Source organism: Delphinapterus leucas, chromosome 1 (genome assembly GCF_059928025.1).
Source record: "Delphinapterus leucas isolate spDelLeu-1000000601 "Yukka" chromosome 1, BTC_Dleu_Yukka2, whole genome shotgun sequence".
Lineage (NCBI taxonomy): Eukaryota > Metazoa > Chordata > Mammalia > Artiodactyla > Monodontidae > Delphinapterus > Delphinapterus leucas.
The window spans coordinates 32,711,080-32,729,083 of record NC_143129.1 but is presented as its reverse complement, the minus strand read 5'-3'; the positions used below and the strand labels follow the sequence as shown (position 1 = coordinate 32,729,083).

Sequence of the window (18,004 nt, the reverse complement as noted above, 5' to 3'; positions counted from 1 at the left end):
AGGACATTTTTCACACAGCAATTTTATCTCCTGCTTTTAAGAAAAAGGAAGGAAGATCCCTCCTTGACCCAGCAGCAATGCATTAACACTTGTACCCAGAGAAACTGCCATAACCTCTGACCCTGGCTCTTCTCCAATGCACGTCTGTTCAAAACAACTCAAGCATTTCCTCCTAAAACCTAATAAAAGCAAGCCCCTTCTCCTTTGTTCTTCAGACTTGCCTGTGATTCACCATAGCTTGCCTGTCCTGAATTGCAATTCTCTGCTACTCCCAAATAAACCCATTTTGCTAGTAAAATAACTAGCGGCTTTATTTTTGTGGTTGACAATGCCTACTGCTGATCACATGCTCTTCCAACTGCAACACAAATTAACGATGACATCTAGTTCTGATATAAGGTTGCTTTGGAATAAACTGGGAATAGAATCGCATTAAATGTAGTGTCTCCCAAATCATATATATACATTCTCTTATAGTCCTTAGAGCAAATTTTACTACTTTTATTCAGTGATTCATTAAGTCAATAAACACTGAGAACTTACTACAAAATAAGATTATGCTAGGCACTGATAACACGAAGATGAATAAAGATACAATTATAGTCCTCAAGGATTCAGATTATTTGGTACAAGTAAACAGATAAATTATAATACTACGTGATAACTGGTTTTGTTTATCTTGGCTTTACTACAAGGTTACAAAACCCTTTGCAAACCAGAATGCTGTCTCTCTCCTTCCTTCCTTTCCTCTTTCCTTCCTTCCTTTCTCCCTCCACGCCAGGTCTTAGTTGCAGCAAGCGGGATCTTTAGTTGCGGCATGTGAACTCTTACTTGCGGCCTGTGGGATCTAGTTCCCCGACCAGGGATGGAACCCGGTTGTGAGTGCAGAGTCTTACCCATTGGACCACCAGGGAAGTCCTGTCCTGTTCCTGTTTCTTTGTACTCAAGTGCACGAGATAGTGTTGGGCATAAAGCAGGTGTTCAATAGGCACACTTTACTATTCATTTCTGTTCAACTTAAAAAAAAAAATTTTTTTATTTTACCTATTTTATTTTTGGCTCTTCATTGCTGCACGCAGGCTTTCTCTAGTTGCAGCTAGCGGGGCCTTCTCTCGTCGCGGAGCACGGGGCTCTGGGCACGAGGGCTTCATTAGTTGTGGCTTGCGGGCTCTAGAGCACAGGCTCAGTAGTTGCGGTGCACAGGCTGAGTTGCTCTGCGGCGTGTGGGATCTTCCTGGACCAAGAGTCAAACCCGTTTCCGTTTCTTCTGCATTGGCAGGCGGATTCTTAACCACTGAGCAACCAGGGAAGCCCCCTCTGTTCACCTTTAAAATCACTTATGGAGTGTCTACTCCCTGGATAGTACTGCCAGATATGTTAACAGCTTTGCAGTGATTATATACTGTCACAAGAAAGATTTGGGCTAAAAGATACACTAACTTAAAAGTTTCACCTTCATCCTGTCAGTTTGGATTCTGAGTGGTCAGTTTAAGTGGTTTTGCTATTTCATTCCAAAAAAGCATAGCTCTAGCTTTGCCTAAAATCTGATTTAAGCTTTCTGGCGCCTGGGGAGCCCCGGCCTCAGCGCGCGCTTGCACGCATGCGCACGCACCCTCGCCTCTCCAGGGGTGGCTGGCACGCGGGCGCACACGCCCTCGCCTCGCGATGAGCGGCCCCGCCAGACCCCGGGTTGGCACCGAGCACCTCCAGAAACCGGCGTTCGCGGGAGCGCGCCGACTGGCGGACGCGCTGGGCTGTTGGGTGGTTGCGAACCGGCGCCAGCCATGTCAGCCTCAGGAGTGGCGGTGCTGGTGTCTTGGTTGAGCTGTTGCGGCTCGGCTCTGTGGAGGTAAAGAGACGCCAGTCGCGGGCGGGGGGCGCCCCTGGGGCCGGGCAGGCGGGGACCCACCCCGGCGCCTCAGCGTCCCGGGGCCAGGCGCTCTTGTAGACCACAGCCTGGTCTCCCAGTTGCCCCAACACCAGCCCCGGCTCCCCCCGCCCCTTCCGAGAGTTTTCAGTGAATGAGGGCGGGAAATGAGGGCACACTGTTAGGACTTGCCCGTCTCCTCAAGTTCCCGCCGTAGGGTCGCGGTACCTTCACGTCGCCATCCCCTGCACCCCACTGCACCCTTTTGCCAGAGGGAAGAAAAGCACAGGAGAACCAAAACGTCTCTACCAGAAATAGCGGAGGCGGGGCGGGGGGGGGGGCGGAGGCCAGCTTCACTAGGGTAACAGGGTAGTTGATGGTTTATATTAGGTAGTTGTGGTTGAATGATTTGTGAGAGAGCGCTTTACAAAATATACACTCTACAAACGTAAGGGAGTGTAATTCCCGCATAAAGTGGGTTGATTTGGGGAAGGAAAACTTTAAAGCCCTGAGAGATCCTCTATGCAGGTTTGCTTTTTGGTCAACATTAGGTGACTGCTGGATTGGAAAGTGTATCAAAATATTTTAGATTTTCAACACAGGTTAAAATACAGATGATTAACTAGAAAAATCAGATTTTACTATAACAATTATTATTACCTTCTAACATTAAGATGTAAGGATACCCACAATAAATCAAACTATTATAGAGGTTTCAGAAGGAAGGGATCCATGGCATCTCAATGGACAGATGGAGAGTTCAAATAGAGTGAGAGTAGCCGTTGGATTGTGAGGCTTGAATACAATGATATATTTCAAGCTCTCAACACATGCCTGTGTCAATAAAGTATGGTACCTGATATTATTCAGCTTCACCTGTGAACTTCGGGAGTTTATAACGTTTGTTATGTTGTACACCAGAGGTCATCAACTTTAGTGTAAAGGACCAGATATTAAATATTTTAGGCTTTACGGTCAATGCAGTCTATGTTTTAGCCACTCAACTCTGCTATTATAGGGGACAGCATACACCAACAATAGTAAACAAAGGGCGTGGCTGTGTGCAAATACAAATCCGTTTACAAAAACAGATGGGATTTGGCCCAAAGAACGTAGTTTGCCAACTCCTGGTGTACATTCATAATTAAGGAAATGCTAAATTTCAATTAGAGGTTAGGGAAGACAAAAATGGTATTTTTTTGTCATGGTAGTCACAGATTCCCTGAATTTTGGTTCTTAATAAGGTGTGCTTTTAAAGGACAAGATTTCTTAAACTTAATATAATGAATTTGTGTTTTATTGTTAGCCTTTGGGGGGTGGGGGAGTTGAGAATTCCAGGGTTGATGTTTTATTTAAGAAATATTTCCCTGCCCCGAGGTCTTAGAGGTATTTACCTAAATTTTCTGCCAATGTTACTGAACTTGGGTCTGCTTGCTGATGCGCAGTAAATCCAATCTACTGACACTGGGCTGTGGTGAAGGAAAGTTCAGCATTTATTGCAGGTGCAAGGAGGCAATAAATGCTCAAAAGACCTGAACTCACCAATGGACTTAAGGGAAGGGTTTTTAAAGACAGCTTGAGGGCTTCCTTGGTGGCGCAGTGCTTGAGTCCGCCTGCCGATGCAGGGGACATGGGTTCGTGCCCCGGTGCAGAGCTGCTGGGCCCGTGAGCTATGGCCTCTGAGCCTGTGCTCCGCAACGGGAGAGGCCACAACAGTGAGAGGCCGCGTACCAGAAAGAAAAAAAAAATGTGTGGTGAGTTTCATTTGTAGAGTTTTCTAATAAAATCATCTTTGCATACATAGGATAAGTGCAACTTGGTCATGGTTTGTTATCTCTTTATACTTTATTGTATTCAATTTGCAAATATTTTCTGTAGGATATTTATGTCTGTATTTTTCTTTTTCATAATGTCTTAGCTTGGTTTTGATATCAGTGTTACACTAGCTTTACAAAATGAGTTGGAGAGTGTTATCTCTTTTTCAGTTCTTTGGAAGAATTTGTATAGGAGTAGGATAACTTGTTCCTTGAATGTTGTGATTGGACTCATATGTTAAACCCCTGAGCATAAGTGTTTTAGTGTAGATTTTAAAGTACCACTTCAAATCATTTAATGTCTTGTCAGAAGCTTGTCTGTTTTACTTATCTTTGTGTCTTTGTTTTCTATTTTATTGATTTCTGTTTTCATTTTTCACTTTTTTATTTTCATTAGGCTTATTCTGATATTTTTTCTCAAATATCTTAAGCCAGACATTTAGCTCACAGCTTTTGGTCTTTATTCTTTTCTAATATGGCATTTAAAGGTATTAATACCCCATATAGTACTCCTTTGCTGTATCCCATAAGAAATGATATGTAATAATTTCATTATCATTCACATCTAGACATTTTTAACTATAATCACTATTTCTTCTATAACCCTCGAATTATTTAGAAGTTTGTTTTTTATTCCAAATATGTAAATATTTGATTATGTTTTTGTTAATAACTTCTCCATTAATTGTACTATAATCAGAGAGTAGGGTCCACATGATACCTATTCTTTGAAATTTGTTGAGACTTGCTTTATGTCCTACTAGATGATCAGTTTTTATAAATGTTCCATATGCACTTGAAAAGAATATGTTTTCTCATGCTCTGCTATTCTATTGGGTCACACTTATAATGGATTGATCTTCTTTGTCCCTGAAAACACTTTTTGTCTCAAAGTCTTTTTTTCTGTTAGATTAATATATCCAGTGGGGGTTGGACTTTCTGTGGGAATCCTGTGCTTCCTGCAATATATGGTTTTCCCACATGAATGATTTAGCATGTGCTTCTGTCAGATGCCCAAGAGTATGATCTATTGAGGACCAATTCCAGGACAGACAAACTCCTTAGGATGAATAAGGGGTTTGAGAGAAAATGGTCTACCCAAAGAATATATTTTTTAGGCTGGATAGAGAGAGAAAAAGTGAAGTCAGGAATGACTTATCTCTTAGGAGATGAAGGAAGGGGTAAAAGTCAAGAATTCTCTTTGATTTTGAAGAACTGGTAGAGTGGGAATACACTAGAGAGAGTAGGAGAGGTACATTCTTAGAGTCCCAGAGTGAGATGACACTGTCCTTTTCATTAAAAAATTGTCCTAGCACGTGGGCCATCTGCACACCCACAGCTTTGATCATTCCAGATCCATTTCCAACAATAACACAGTAAATATTTGACATAATTAAGGAAGCAGGAATAAGAAGGTGTTATTATAGTTGTCTGTGATGAAGTTAATAAATTAAATATGACTCCTTTAGCTACTGTTCCCTCCATAACTTGTACCCAGCCTTAGTAGGAGTTGGAAGCTGATAAAGGAGAAGGTGGGGAAAAGGGCTTGTCAGAGAAGGTAGTTTTATCATTTAGCTACCAGGTTTCATTCACAAATTGCCCAGGTTAACTTTGTAAATTAAAATACAAAATTTTTCACTTGTATTTTTCTCTTTCCTGAGGTTTCTGTCTTTCTTACTATAGTGAAAGAGGTCTTAGATTCATAAGTGGGAGGTGGTTCATACTTACTTGAAAAGAGACCTTTGATGAAAATATATTCCATTTTAATTTATAGGGATATATAAAAATACATTAAAATATTTTTATATTTTATCTGAAATCTGCATATAGATAAAATGTTTCATTATAAATAATAAAATATATTTCATTATGTGACTGACATCTATTAAAAGAGTTACATAGTGATATCCCAGCAATTCCACATACAAATACACACAGAAATTGCCTCTGATTTAAGATTTTAAGGATGGAGCAATTCCAATGGCAATTAAGTGTGTAATGTAGACATGGAATAGATTACTAAAGCAAAGGGAAGGTAAAGGGAATTTCAAGATGATGCTTTATGATAGCCACTGGCCTTATCTGGCTTTTGAGTACTCGAAATGTGGCTAGTCAAAATTGAGATGTTTTGCAAGTGTAGTGTATACACCAGATTTCAAAGACTTAGTACCAAAAAAAAGAATACTTTTGAATAAAGTATATTATTAGAAGCAATATCACTTGTTTTTTCTCACTTTTTTAATGTGGCTACTAGAAAACTTTCAATTCCATAGGTGGCTTACATTATATTTTTATTGGAGAGTAGATAAATCATATAGACAGAAATTAAAGTACTCTGAATTATAGCGAGAAATGATAATGAACAAGGACTCATAGAAATTTGCTCTTTACTTCAGTGCTTCAAATAAGGAATACTGTTGTTTTGATTTTCAATCTTTATCATTTTATTTTAACTCAGTTTACAGGTGAAGGAGTCAGAGCCAATATTCTTCAACAGTTTTTATTCTAAAACAAAAACAAGATGTAAAAGTATTTACTTCTTGCTATAGTGTCTTCAGATACTGAGCAACCTTGAGCGCACCTTGAGTTATGGGTAGATGTTGCTGATATTCCCAGTTTTAGCCCTGACTATACTTTCTAAGAAGGTGCTTGGGCAGAAATGTAAAGCTCATGGCAGCTCAGGCATGCTCTGACCAAGTATAGAATCCCTTTTATTTGGGGGAGAAATTAGTTTTAGTATTCATATTTGACATTTTCCTCCGCAGGTATTCCAGTAACAGCCCAAACTACCACATTTTTAGTACCAGAAGTACTGTAAGTATTTAATTTTTTAAACTATAATTATTAATTTTTTTGACTTCACAGCAGAAAGCAAAGTGAATCATACTCAGTCATACAGCACAGTGTCATTCTTTTATTTTTATTTTATTTCCTCATCCTATATATCTTCCTAATATAAATTCCCCCTCCAATAAATGTTTTTAAATATGTATTTAGCAAAAATAGGTAGTGTTGTTTTGAGTGTTTTTGTGATTCAACATTCACAAAACGGTGTTATGATATAAACAGGATGACCATGCAGTATATTGTTAAACTATTGAGAATTAAAGATAGTGCTATTAACAGTTATGCTGGGACAATAGGTATAAATTGGAACTGTCTAGACAAACCAGGATGTATGGTCACCCAAGCTATAGACTTCCTTCTCTACGTTACTTTTTAAATTCAACACTGTCTAGTTCACTTCTTAATGATGCCTGATTACTAGTGTGTGTATATTATTTATCTATTCCACCCCCTAATGATGGATGAATGGCTTCCTACCACCACGAAAAACATTGTGATGAATGCCCTTCTACATGTCCTTTTATGAATCTGTGCAATAATTTTTCAGCTATGGTTGGTAGGACATAGGGAAACAGACACCTAACTTAACTAAATTCTGCAAGATTTTTTCCAAAATGGCAATCACAATTTATATTCTTACCCAGTGAACATCTTCACCAGAATTTGGTATTATTGAATTTCCCATTTGTTTTTACCAATCTCATTTCTACATAGTAATAGTTTACTGCTGTTGTTATTTTCAATTCTCTGATGACTAGTGATTTTGAGCATCGTTTGCCGTATTTATGCAGGATTCTCCTGTGAATTCCGTTTTCATTTTTGCCCATTTTCCACTTAATTTTCTACCCTTTTCTTGTTGATTTACAGAGCAATGTCTATGTTCCACTCTATGTATTAGTCAAATGTTGATTTTAAATATTTTAGTTATCATTTCCTAGCCTCTCATCTACTCATCTAACCATTGACTTTGTCCATGGATACTTAATTTTTTTTTAAAAGATGACTTTTGTTGAGCCATCCCATCCCTTATTTGATGTTACAGTTTATACTTTTTTTGAATTTTATTTAAGAAAAAATTTTGCCTACCCTGCATTGCAAAGATTTTTATCCTACATTTTCTTTTATATGATTTATATTTTTACTTTTCAAATAAAGGTCATAAGTAATATCTGGAGTCCACCTTGTGTATAATATAAGGTAGGCATTTACATTACTTTCTCCATAGAATGAACCAGCATGTATTTTAAGATTTATTGTTTCCTTATTATTTTTTCTGGTATCATCTTTGTTTTATATATGGATGTGTTGATTTCTGGACTTTCTTCTTTCCTATTGGTAGATTTGACTGATCCTCTCTGCAACATGTTTCATGTAGTTGGAGTTTCAATTATGTATATTCCATTGAATTAACATACAACAATATATATATCATTCTACTCTAGATAAACAATCAGTTTTTTCCATTTTTAGTCTACTGTGATTAGGGCTGCTATGAACATTCTTATGCCTATTTTCTGCTTAACATATGTATGTATTTCTGCTGGGTGTATACCTAGGAGTGGAATTGATAGGTCATAAGGCATGTGCACATGTTCAGCTTTAGTAGATGGTGCCAAAAGATTTTACAAAGTAATTTTCTCAGTTTACGTTCATATCCTGTTTACAGATATTGTTGTATTTACATTATTCAAAACCAGGCAAAAGGAATCTATGTAAACTATATTTCCTTTTTTTAATTTTTATTTTATATTGGAGTAGAGTTGATTAACAATGTTGTGTTAGTTTCAGGTGTACAGCAAATTGTGATTCAGTTATACATATACATGTATCTATTCTTTTTCACATTCTTTTCCCACTTAGGTTATTAAAACTATATTTCCTTTTAAAATGTGCATTTGTCTTAAAATTTATTGTTATCCATTTCTTTATAATCTTTGCATACCACTTAAATTTCTATTTGTAGTTATTGTATTTCTCTAATATTATTTGTTTATGTACTTCATCTTTTTTTCTTGAAGAACTTTGTTATATGATTAACCATTTTATTAGTCTTTTTTTTAAATCACCCTTTTTCTTTTCTACTGTTCCTTTATCACTTTTATGTAGGTTACAGAAATGTTTCCTTTCTAATTGATAATTGGTCCCCAAAACAAAAAAGTTCTGTAATTGCAGAAATGCAGATTAGGAGCTAGAGTTTGATTATCAGAGCAGAAGTTAGAGGAAAGTCAAGGGAGTAGATGATAAAAACAGTGGTATTGTGCTTGCTTGAAAGTAATATTCAGAGAAAGAAAATATTGAGTATGCAGAATACTTCAGGGATTAAGTAGTCCATGAATCTTCTCGATGGAAAGCATTTTAAAAAGTCCCTCCCCACCTTTTTGCTTTTCCTGAAATTTCAGCATGAGGATTGGCACACATGAAGGTGCTCTTAGGGAACATACACTGTTGGATACTGTCTTTGCATTCTCCCTCTGCCTCATTACAGTTCATTGGTATTTCTGAGATAGGAGCTTGTACACTCATCTGGAGCCCTGATTTTTGTGACTGCTGCCCAGGAATCACCACAGATTGCCTGCCTCTGGTGGCCAGTGGGGCTTATATGCTTGCAATCCCACAGGACAGTATATATTTGCACACTTTCAAAGCTGCTGCCTGAGGATCTGGATGCTAATCAGCATGAATCTAGGTGCTGACAGATTCTCCCCTTTGGGACACTGACAGGTCTTGGCACATCCTCAACTACTAGGAGCTATTAAAAATGAAATAGGCTGCTTGGACAATCACAAAAAGAGATAACCAAGAGCTAGTGCAGGGTTGAACAATATGCTCATCTCCTACACAAGGCCATGCCTTCAAGACTGGGAGAGATGGTAGTTTCATCTACTGTAGAAATCAACAAAGAGTCAAAGAAAATGAAATAACAGAGGAATATGTTCCAAACAAAAGAATAAGATAAAACCTCAGGGGAAAAAAAAAACCTTAAAGAAATGGAGATAAGTAATTTACCTGATAATGGTTGGAGAGAGGAATAAAGATGGCAGAGTAGAAGGATGTGGAACTCACCTCCTCCCACAAATGCATCAAAAATACATCTACAGTGGAACAGTTCTCACAGAATACCTACTGAACACTAGCAGAAGACCTCAAAAACCTGAAAGGACAAGAAAGATCTCCACATAACCAGGTGGGATGAAAGGAACAACAAAAGAGGAAGTGGGACAGGACTGGCACCCCTGGGAGGGAGCTGTGAAAAAAGAAAGGTTCCTGCACCCTGGGAAGCCCCCTCCCTGGTGGGGAGATGAGCCAGGACAGAAAGGGTGCTTCACATGCTCAGAGGAGAGTGCATCAACTGGTTTGTAGCAGGCAGAACAGAGAGAGGCCTGCACAGATGGTCGTGCTACTACCCTGCATGCCCCAGCCTGAGACACGCATCCACTGGTATGGGTGGGGACTGAGTGCTGAAACTCAGATTTTAGAGGACTGGTGTTGGCTGTGTGGAGGAGACAGCCTGAAGGGGCTGGAGTGTATTACAGCCACAACCAGGGCTGTTTGCGGAAGAAGCCCGAGCCTGCCGTAGAAATAAAGCTCCATTATTAAGTGGTGCACAAAGGGGGGAGTGGGGCTGCCATAGCAACCTCTTTCCCCTTGCACCAGCCACCACCTCTGGGCACCAGCCTCCACCTCCATGGGCTCCAGGACTGCATGCTCCATCCACCACCTCAGCAGGCTCCTGCCTAGTAGACTCCTACTCCCTTGCCGCTGCCAGGGCAGGCTCTCAAGCCCCAGCCACTACCTTGGTGGGCTCACACCTCAGCAGGCTCTGGCACCAGGCGCCACCTTGGCAGGCTCCGGGAGCAGGCCAATGGGTTGCCCACATGCAGAGGCAGGGCTGAAATCATAGTTGAGCCCCAGGGCTGTGTGACTTAGGAGGTAGGGCTGGAATCTCAGTGGCTTTGTGAGCCGCTGATTTACACCTCCACCATTGGCTTTGTAAATTCAGTGCCTGTAGGACATCCGAGCAGACAATGGGTGCTCCCATGGCTGGGACGGGTCTGGCCTTAGCAGCTGTGGGCTTTGTGGGTGCAGGCACATGGGGGCTGACCCAGGTCAGGATCTGGGCTGCCTCAATAGCTTGCACAGCAGGTCCAGGTATGTGACTACTCCAGTCCTGGTACCTGACTTCAGTGGATCTGCGCTGGTGGCCTTGTGAAAACAATGCCTGAGAGACGTGAGGGCTGATTGCCGGCATGCGCATGGTAGAGACAGGGCTGACGGCAGTGCCAACAACTGTGTACTTTGTGAGCCTGCACAATGGGTGAAAGGTGACACAACAGAGCACACTCACCAGTGAACAGCTCTGGCAGAAGAATGAATATTCAGTGGCTCCTCTCCCAGTGAGAGCACTCCAATCCCACATACTGTGCACTGCAGTTCAGAAACACAGCTCAGAAATGGATCTGAGGCTTCTACTCCTAAAACTAAGGAGCAGACCTTACCCCTGACAGGGCAGTGACAACCACAGAGCAAAGAGGAGGACCTGCTCAACATCCAGTGCAGGCTCTGTCCACCACAACACCAGTCATGCCTCCTATCAAGGGGATAACAGCCAGCACACACCAAGAAAAGAGGCGGCAGGCATCCGAACTCAAAACAGCACTTGCACCAAAAATGTTAAACCCATACAATCTACACAAGGGATGCTCCCACATAAAAATAGCCCTCCAAGACCACAGTGGACATTGTTTCTCCTAAATTCATAGAGCAAGAGAAATATAAGTAAAATGAAGAAGCAGAGGAACCACTCCTAATTAAAAGATCAAGGGAATTCCCCTGAAAGAACAAACAATGAAACGGCCCTCTTCAGTCTAATAGACACTGAGTTCAAAAAGGAGATAGTGAAAATGCTGAAGGAATTAAGAAGGGCTGTTGATAGATATGCAGGTTACTGTAAAAAGAAAACAGAAACTATAAAAAGGAACTAGGAAAAATTAGAGAACTCATTTGCCAAGACAAAAGCTGAGCTAAAGGCAATGAATAGCAGAGTGAATAATGCAAGAGAACTAATAAGTGATCTGGAAGATTAAAATAATGGAGATCACACAATCAGAACAGCAGACAGAAAACCAAGTGAAAAAAAAAATGAAAGCAATATAAAAGACCTATGGGATAATATAAAGCATGCCAATCTGTGCGTAATGGGGATCCCAGAAGGAGAAGAAAAAGAAAGGGGAATTGAAAATGTATTTGAAGAAATTATGGCTGAAAACTCCCCAAACCTAAAGAAGGAAACAGATATCCAGGTACAGGAAGCACAGAGGGTCCTGAACAAGATGAACCCAAACAGACCTACACCAATACATATTATAATTAAAATGGCAAAAGTTAAAGAGAGGATTCTAAAGGCAGCAAGATAAAACCAAAGAGTTAATTGCAAGGGAACCCCCATAAGGCTATCAGCTGATTTCTCTACAGAAAAGTTGTGGGCCAGAAGGGAGTGGCAAGGCATATTCAAAGTCCTAAAAGGGAAAAATCTGTAACCTAGGATACTCTGCCCAGCAAGATTATCATTTAGAATAGAAGGAGAGATGAAGAATTTCTCAGGCAGAGGGGAGCTTCAAGCTGGTGGAAGAGTAAGACGCGGAGATCATCTTCCTCTCCACAAATACATCAGAAATGTATCTACATGTGGAACAGCTCCTATAGAACACCCTACTGAACGCTGGCAGAAGACCTCAGACCCCCCAAAAGGCAAGAAACTCCCCACGTACCTGGGTAGGGCAAAAGAAAAAAGAAAAAGCAGAGACAAAAGAATAGGGACAGGACCTGCACCACCGGGAGGGAGCTGTGAAGGAGGAAAGGTTTCCACACAAGAGGAAGCCCCTTCGCGGGCGGAGACTGCGGGTGGCAGAGGAGGGAAGCTTCGGAGCCGCGGAGGAGAGCGCAGCAATGGGGGTGTGGAGGGCAAAGTGGAGAGATTCCCACACAGAGGATCGGTGCCGACCAGCACTCACCAGCCCGAGAGGCTTGTCTGCTCACTCGCCGGGGCGGGCGGGGGCTGGGAGCTGAGGCTCGGGCTTCGGAGGTCGGATCCCAGGGAGAGGGCTGGGGTTGGCAGCGTGAACACACAGCCTGCATGGGGTTAGTGCACCACAGCTAGCCGGGTAGGAGTTCGGGAAAAGGTCTGGAGCTGCCGAAGAGACAAGATTTTTCTTGCCTCTTTGTTTCCTGGTGTGCCAGGAGAGGGGATTAAAAACGCCACTTAAAGGAGCTCCAGAGACGGGCGCGAGCTGTGGCTATCAGCGCGGACCCCAGAGATAGGCATGGGACTCTAAGGCTGCTGCTGCCGCCACCAAGAAGCCTGTGTGCAAGCACAGGTCACTACCCACACCTCCCCTCCCGGGAGCCTGTGCAGCCCACCACTGCCAGGGTCCCGTGGTCCAGGGACAACTTCCCGGGGAGAACGCACGGCGCACCTCAGGCTGTTGTAACATCACGCCGGCCTCTGCCGCTGCAGGCTCACCCTGCATCCATACCCCTCCCTCCCCCCGGCCTGAGTGAGCCAGAGCCCCCGAATCAACTGCTACTTTAACCCTGTCCTGTCTGAGTGAAGAACAGATGCCCTCAGGCGACCTACATGCAGAGGCGGGGCCAAATACAAAGCTGAACCCTGGGAGCTGTGCGAACAAAGAAGAGAAAGGGAATTTCTCCAAGTAGCCTCAGGAGCAGCAGATTAAATCTCCACAATCAACTTGATGTACCCCGCATCTGTGGAATACCTGAATAGACAACGAATCATCCCAAGTGGAAGAGGTGGACTTTGGGAGCAAAAGATATATATACTTTTTTCCCTTTTTCTCTCTTTCTGAGTGTGTATGTGTATGCATCTGTGTGTGACGTTGTCTCTATAGCTTTGCTTATAGCATTTGTCCTAGGGTTCTGTCTGTCCGTTTTTCTTTCTTGTTACTTTAAAAAACTTTTTTCTTAATAATTTTTATTTTAATAACTTTATTTTACTTTATTTTATTTCATTTATCTTCTTCCTTCCTTCCTTCCTTCCTTCCTTTCTTTCTTTCTATCTTTCTTTCTTTCTTTCTTCTTTCATTTTTTCTCCCTTTTATTCTGAGCCATGTGGATGAAAGGCTCTTGATGCTCCAGCCAGGTGTCAAGGCTTTGCCTCTGAGGTGGGAGAGCCAACGTCAGGACACTGGTACACAAGAGACCTCCCAGCTCCATGTAATATCAAATGGTGAAAATCTCCCACAGATCTCCATCTCAGCGCCAAGACCCGGCTTCACTCAGCGACCAGCAAGCTACAGTGCTGGACACCCTATGCAAAACAACTAGCAGGACAGGAACACAACCCCATCCATTAGCAGAGAGGCTGACTAAAAGCATAATAAGGCCACAGACACCCCAAAACATGCCACCAGACGTGGACCTGCCCATCAGAAAGACAAGATCCAGCCTCATCCACCAGAACACAGGCACTAGTCCCCTCCACCAGGAAGCCTATACAACTCACTGAACCAACCTTAGCCACTGGGGACAGACATCAAAAACAAAGGGAACTACGAACCTGCAGCCTGCGAAAGGAGACCCCAAACACAGTAAGTCAAGCAAAATGAGAAGACAGAAAAACACACAGCAGATGAAGGAACAAGGTAAAAACCCACCAGACCTAACAAATGAAGAGGAAATAGGCAGTCTACCTGAAAAAGAATTCAGAATAATGATAGTAAAGATGATCCAAAATCTTGGAAACAGAATGGAGAAAATACAAGAAAGATTTAACAAGGACCTAGAAGAACTAAAGAGCAAGCAAACAATGATGAACACAATAAATGAAATTAAAAATTCGGTAGAAGGGATCAATAGCAGAATAACTGAGGCAGAAGAATGGATAAGTGACCTAGAAGATAAAATAATGGAAATAACTACTGCAGAGCAGAATAAAGAAAAAAGAATGAAAAGAACTGAGGACAGTCTCAGAGACCTCTAGGAAAACATTAAATACACCAACATTCGAATTATAGGGGTCCCAGAAGAAGAAGAGAAAAAGAAAGGGACTGAGAAAATATTTGAAGAGATTATAGTTGAAAACTTACCAAATATGGGAAAGGAAATAGTTATTCAAGTCCAGGAAGCACAGAGAGTCCCATACAGGATAAATCCAAGGAGAAACATGCCAAGACACATATTAATCAAGCTATCAAAAATTAAATGCAACGAAAAAATATTAAAAGCAGCAAGGGAAAAATAACACACAAGGGAATCCCCATAATGTTAACAGCTGCTCTTTCAGCAGAAACTCTGCAAGCCAGAAAGGAGTGGCAGGACATATTTAAAGTGATGAAGGAGAAAACTCAGCAAGGATCTCATTCAGATTTGATGAAGAAATTAAAACCTTAACAGACAAGCAAAAGCTAAGAGAATTCAGCACCACCAAACCAGCTTTACAACAAATGCTAAAGGAAATTCTCTGGCAGGAAACACAAGAGAAGGAAAAGACCTACAATAAGAAACCCAAAACAATTAAGAAAATGGAAATAGGAACAAACAAATTGATAATTACCTTAAATGTACATGGATTAAATTCTCCAACCAAAAGACGTAGACTGCCTGAATGGATACAAAAGCAATATCCATATATATGCTGTCTACAAGAGACCCACTTCAGACCTAGGGACACATACAGACTGAAAATGAGGGGATGGAAAAAGATATTCCATGTAAATGGCAATCAAAAGAAAGCTGGAGTAGCAATTCTCATATCAGACAAAATAGACTTTAAATAAAGACTATTACAAGACACAAGGAAGGACACTACATAATGACCAAGGGATCGATCCAAGAAGAAGATATAACAATTGTAAATATTTATGCACCCAACATAGGAGCACCTCAATACATAAGGCAAATACTAGCAGCCATAAAAGGGGAAATGGACAGTAACACAATCATAGTAGGAGATTTTAACACCCCACTTTCACCAATGGACAGATCATACAAAATGAAAATAAATAAGGAAACACAAGCTTTAAATGATACATTAAGCAAGATAGACTTAATTGATATTTATAGGACATTACATCCAAAAACAACAGAATACACATTCTTCTCAAGTGCTCATGGAACATTCCCAGGATAGATCATATCTTGGGTCACAAATCAAGCCTTGGTAAATTTAAGAAAATTGAAATCGTATCAAGTATCTTTTCCGACCACAATGCTATGAGAATAGATATCAATTACAGTAAAGAATCTGTAAAAAGTACAAGCACATGGAGGCTAAACAATACACTACTTAATAACCAAGAGATCACTGAAGATATCAAAGAGGGAATCAAAAAATACCTAGAAACAAATGGCAATGAATACACGACATCCCAAAACCTATGAGATGCAGCAAAAGAAATTCTAAGAGGGAAGTTTATAGCAATACGATCCTACCTTAAGAAACAAGAAACATCTCAAATAAACAACCTAACCTTACACCTAAAGCAATTAGAGAGAGAAGAACAAAAAATCCCCAAAGTTAGCAGAAGGAAAGAAATCATAAAGATCAGATCAGAAATAAATGAAAAAGAAATGAAGGAAACGATACAAAGATCAATAAAACTAAAAGCTGGTTCTTTGAGAAGATAAACAAAATTGATAAACCGTTAGGCAAACTCATCAAGAACAAAAGGGAGAAGACTCAAATCAATAGAATTAGAAATCAAAAAGGAGAAGTAACAACTAACACTGCAGAAATACAAAGGATAATGAGAGATTACTACAAGCAACTATATGCCAAAGAAATGGACAACCTGGAAGAAATGGACAAATTCTTAGAAAGGCACAACCTGCCAAGACTGAACCAGGAAGAAATAGAAAATATGAACAGACCAATCACAAGCACTGAAATTGAAACTGTGATTAAAAGTCTTCTAACAAACAAAAGACCAGGACCAGGTGGCTTCAGAGGCGAATTCTATCAAACATTTAGCGAAGAGCTAACACCTATCCTTCTCAAGCTCTTCCAAAATATAGCAGAGGGAGGAACACTCCCAAACTCATTCTATGAGGCCACCATCACCCTGATACCAAAACCAGATAAAGATGTCACAAAGGAAGAACACTACAGGCCAATATCACTGATCAACATAGATGCAAAAATCCTCAACAAAATACTAGCAAACAGAATCCAACAGCACATTAAAAGGATCATACACCATGATCAAGTGGGGTTTATCCTAGGAATGCAAGGATTCTTCAATATACACAAATCATTCAATGTGATACACCATATTAACAAATTGAAGGAGAAAAACCATATGATCATCTCAATCGATGCAGAGAAAGATTTCGACAAAATTCAACACCCATTTATTATAAAAACCCTGCAGAAAGTAGGCATAGAGGGAACTTCCCTCAACATAATAAAGACCGTATATGACAAACCCACAGCCAACATCGTCCTCAATGGGGAAAAACTGAAACCATTTCCACTAAGATCAGGAACAAGACAAGGTTGCCCACTCTCACCATTATTATTCAACATAGTTTTTGAAGTTTTAGTCACAGCAATCAGAGAAGAAAAAAAAAAAGGGAATCCAAATTGGAAAAGAAGAAGTAAAGCTGTCACCATTTGCAGATGACATGATACTATACATAGAGAATCCTAAAGATGCTACCAGAAAACTATGAGAGTGAATCAATGAATTTGGTAAAGTAGCAGGATACAAAATTAATGCATAAAAATCTCTAGCATTCCTATACACTACTGATGAAAAATCTGAAAGTGAAATTAAGAAAATACTCCCATTTACCATTGCAACGAAAAGAATGAAATATCTAGGAATAAATCTACCTAAGGAGACAAAAGACCTGTATGCAGAAAACTATAAGACACTGATGAAAGAAATTAAAGATGATACAAACAGATGGAGAGGTTTACCATGTTCTTGGATTGGAAGAATCAACATTGTGATAATGACTCTACTATCCAAAGCAATCTACAGGGTCAATGCAATCCCTATCAAACTCTCACTGGCATTTTTCACAGAACTAGAACAAAAAAATTCACAATTTGTATGGAAACGCAAAAGACCCGGCATAGCCAAAGCAATCTTCAGGAAGAAAAACGGAGCTGGAGGAATCAGGCTCCCTGACTTCAGACTATACTACAAAGCTACAGTAATCAAGACACTATGGTGCTGGCACAAAAACAGAAATATCAATCAATGGAACAGGATAGCAAGCCTAGAGATAAACGCACGCACCTATGGTCACCTTATCTTTGATAAAAGAGGCAAGAATATACAATGGAGAAAAGACAGCCTCTTCAATAATTGGCGCTGGGAAAACTGGACAGGTACATGTAAAAGAATGAAATTAGAACACTCCCTAACACCATACACAAAAATAAACTCAAAATGGATTAAAGACCTGAATGTAAGGCCAGACACTATCAAACTCTTAGAGGAAAACATAG

General features: G+C 40.5%; 1 protein-coding gene across 1 annotated transcript in view; it reads left to right on the top strand.

Moving 5' to 3' along the window:
- Positions 1 to 774: 774 nt before the first annotated feature.
- The window catches only part of CATSPERE (catsper channel auxiliary subunit epsilon), a 249,588-nt gene continuing 232,358 nt past the window's right edge, over positions 775 to 18,004 (top strand). Inside the window, exons 1-2 of the mRNA XM_022579421.2 lie at positions 775 to 1,849; positions 6,447 to 6,495. Of these exons, the coding sequence (XP_022435129.2) occupies positions 1,785 to 1,849; positions 6,447 to 6,495 (114 nt within the window). The 5' untranslated portion in view covers positions 775 to 1,784. The remainder of the gene's footprint in view (positions 1,850 to 6,446; positions 6,496 to 18,004) is intronic.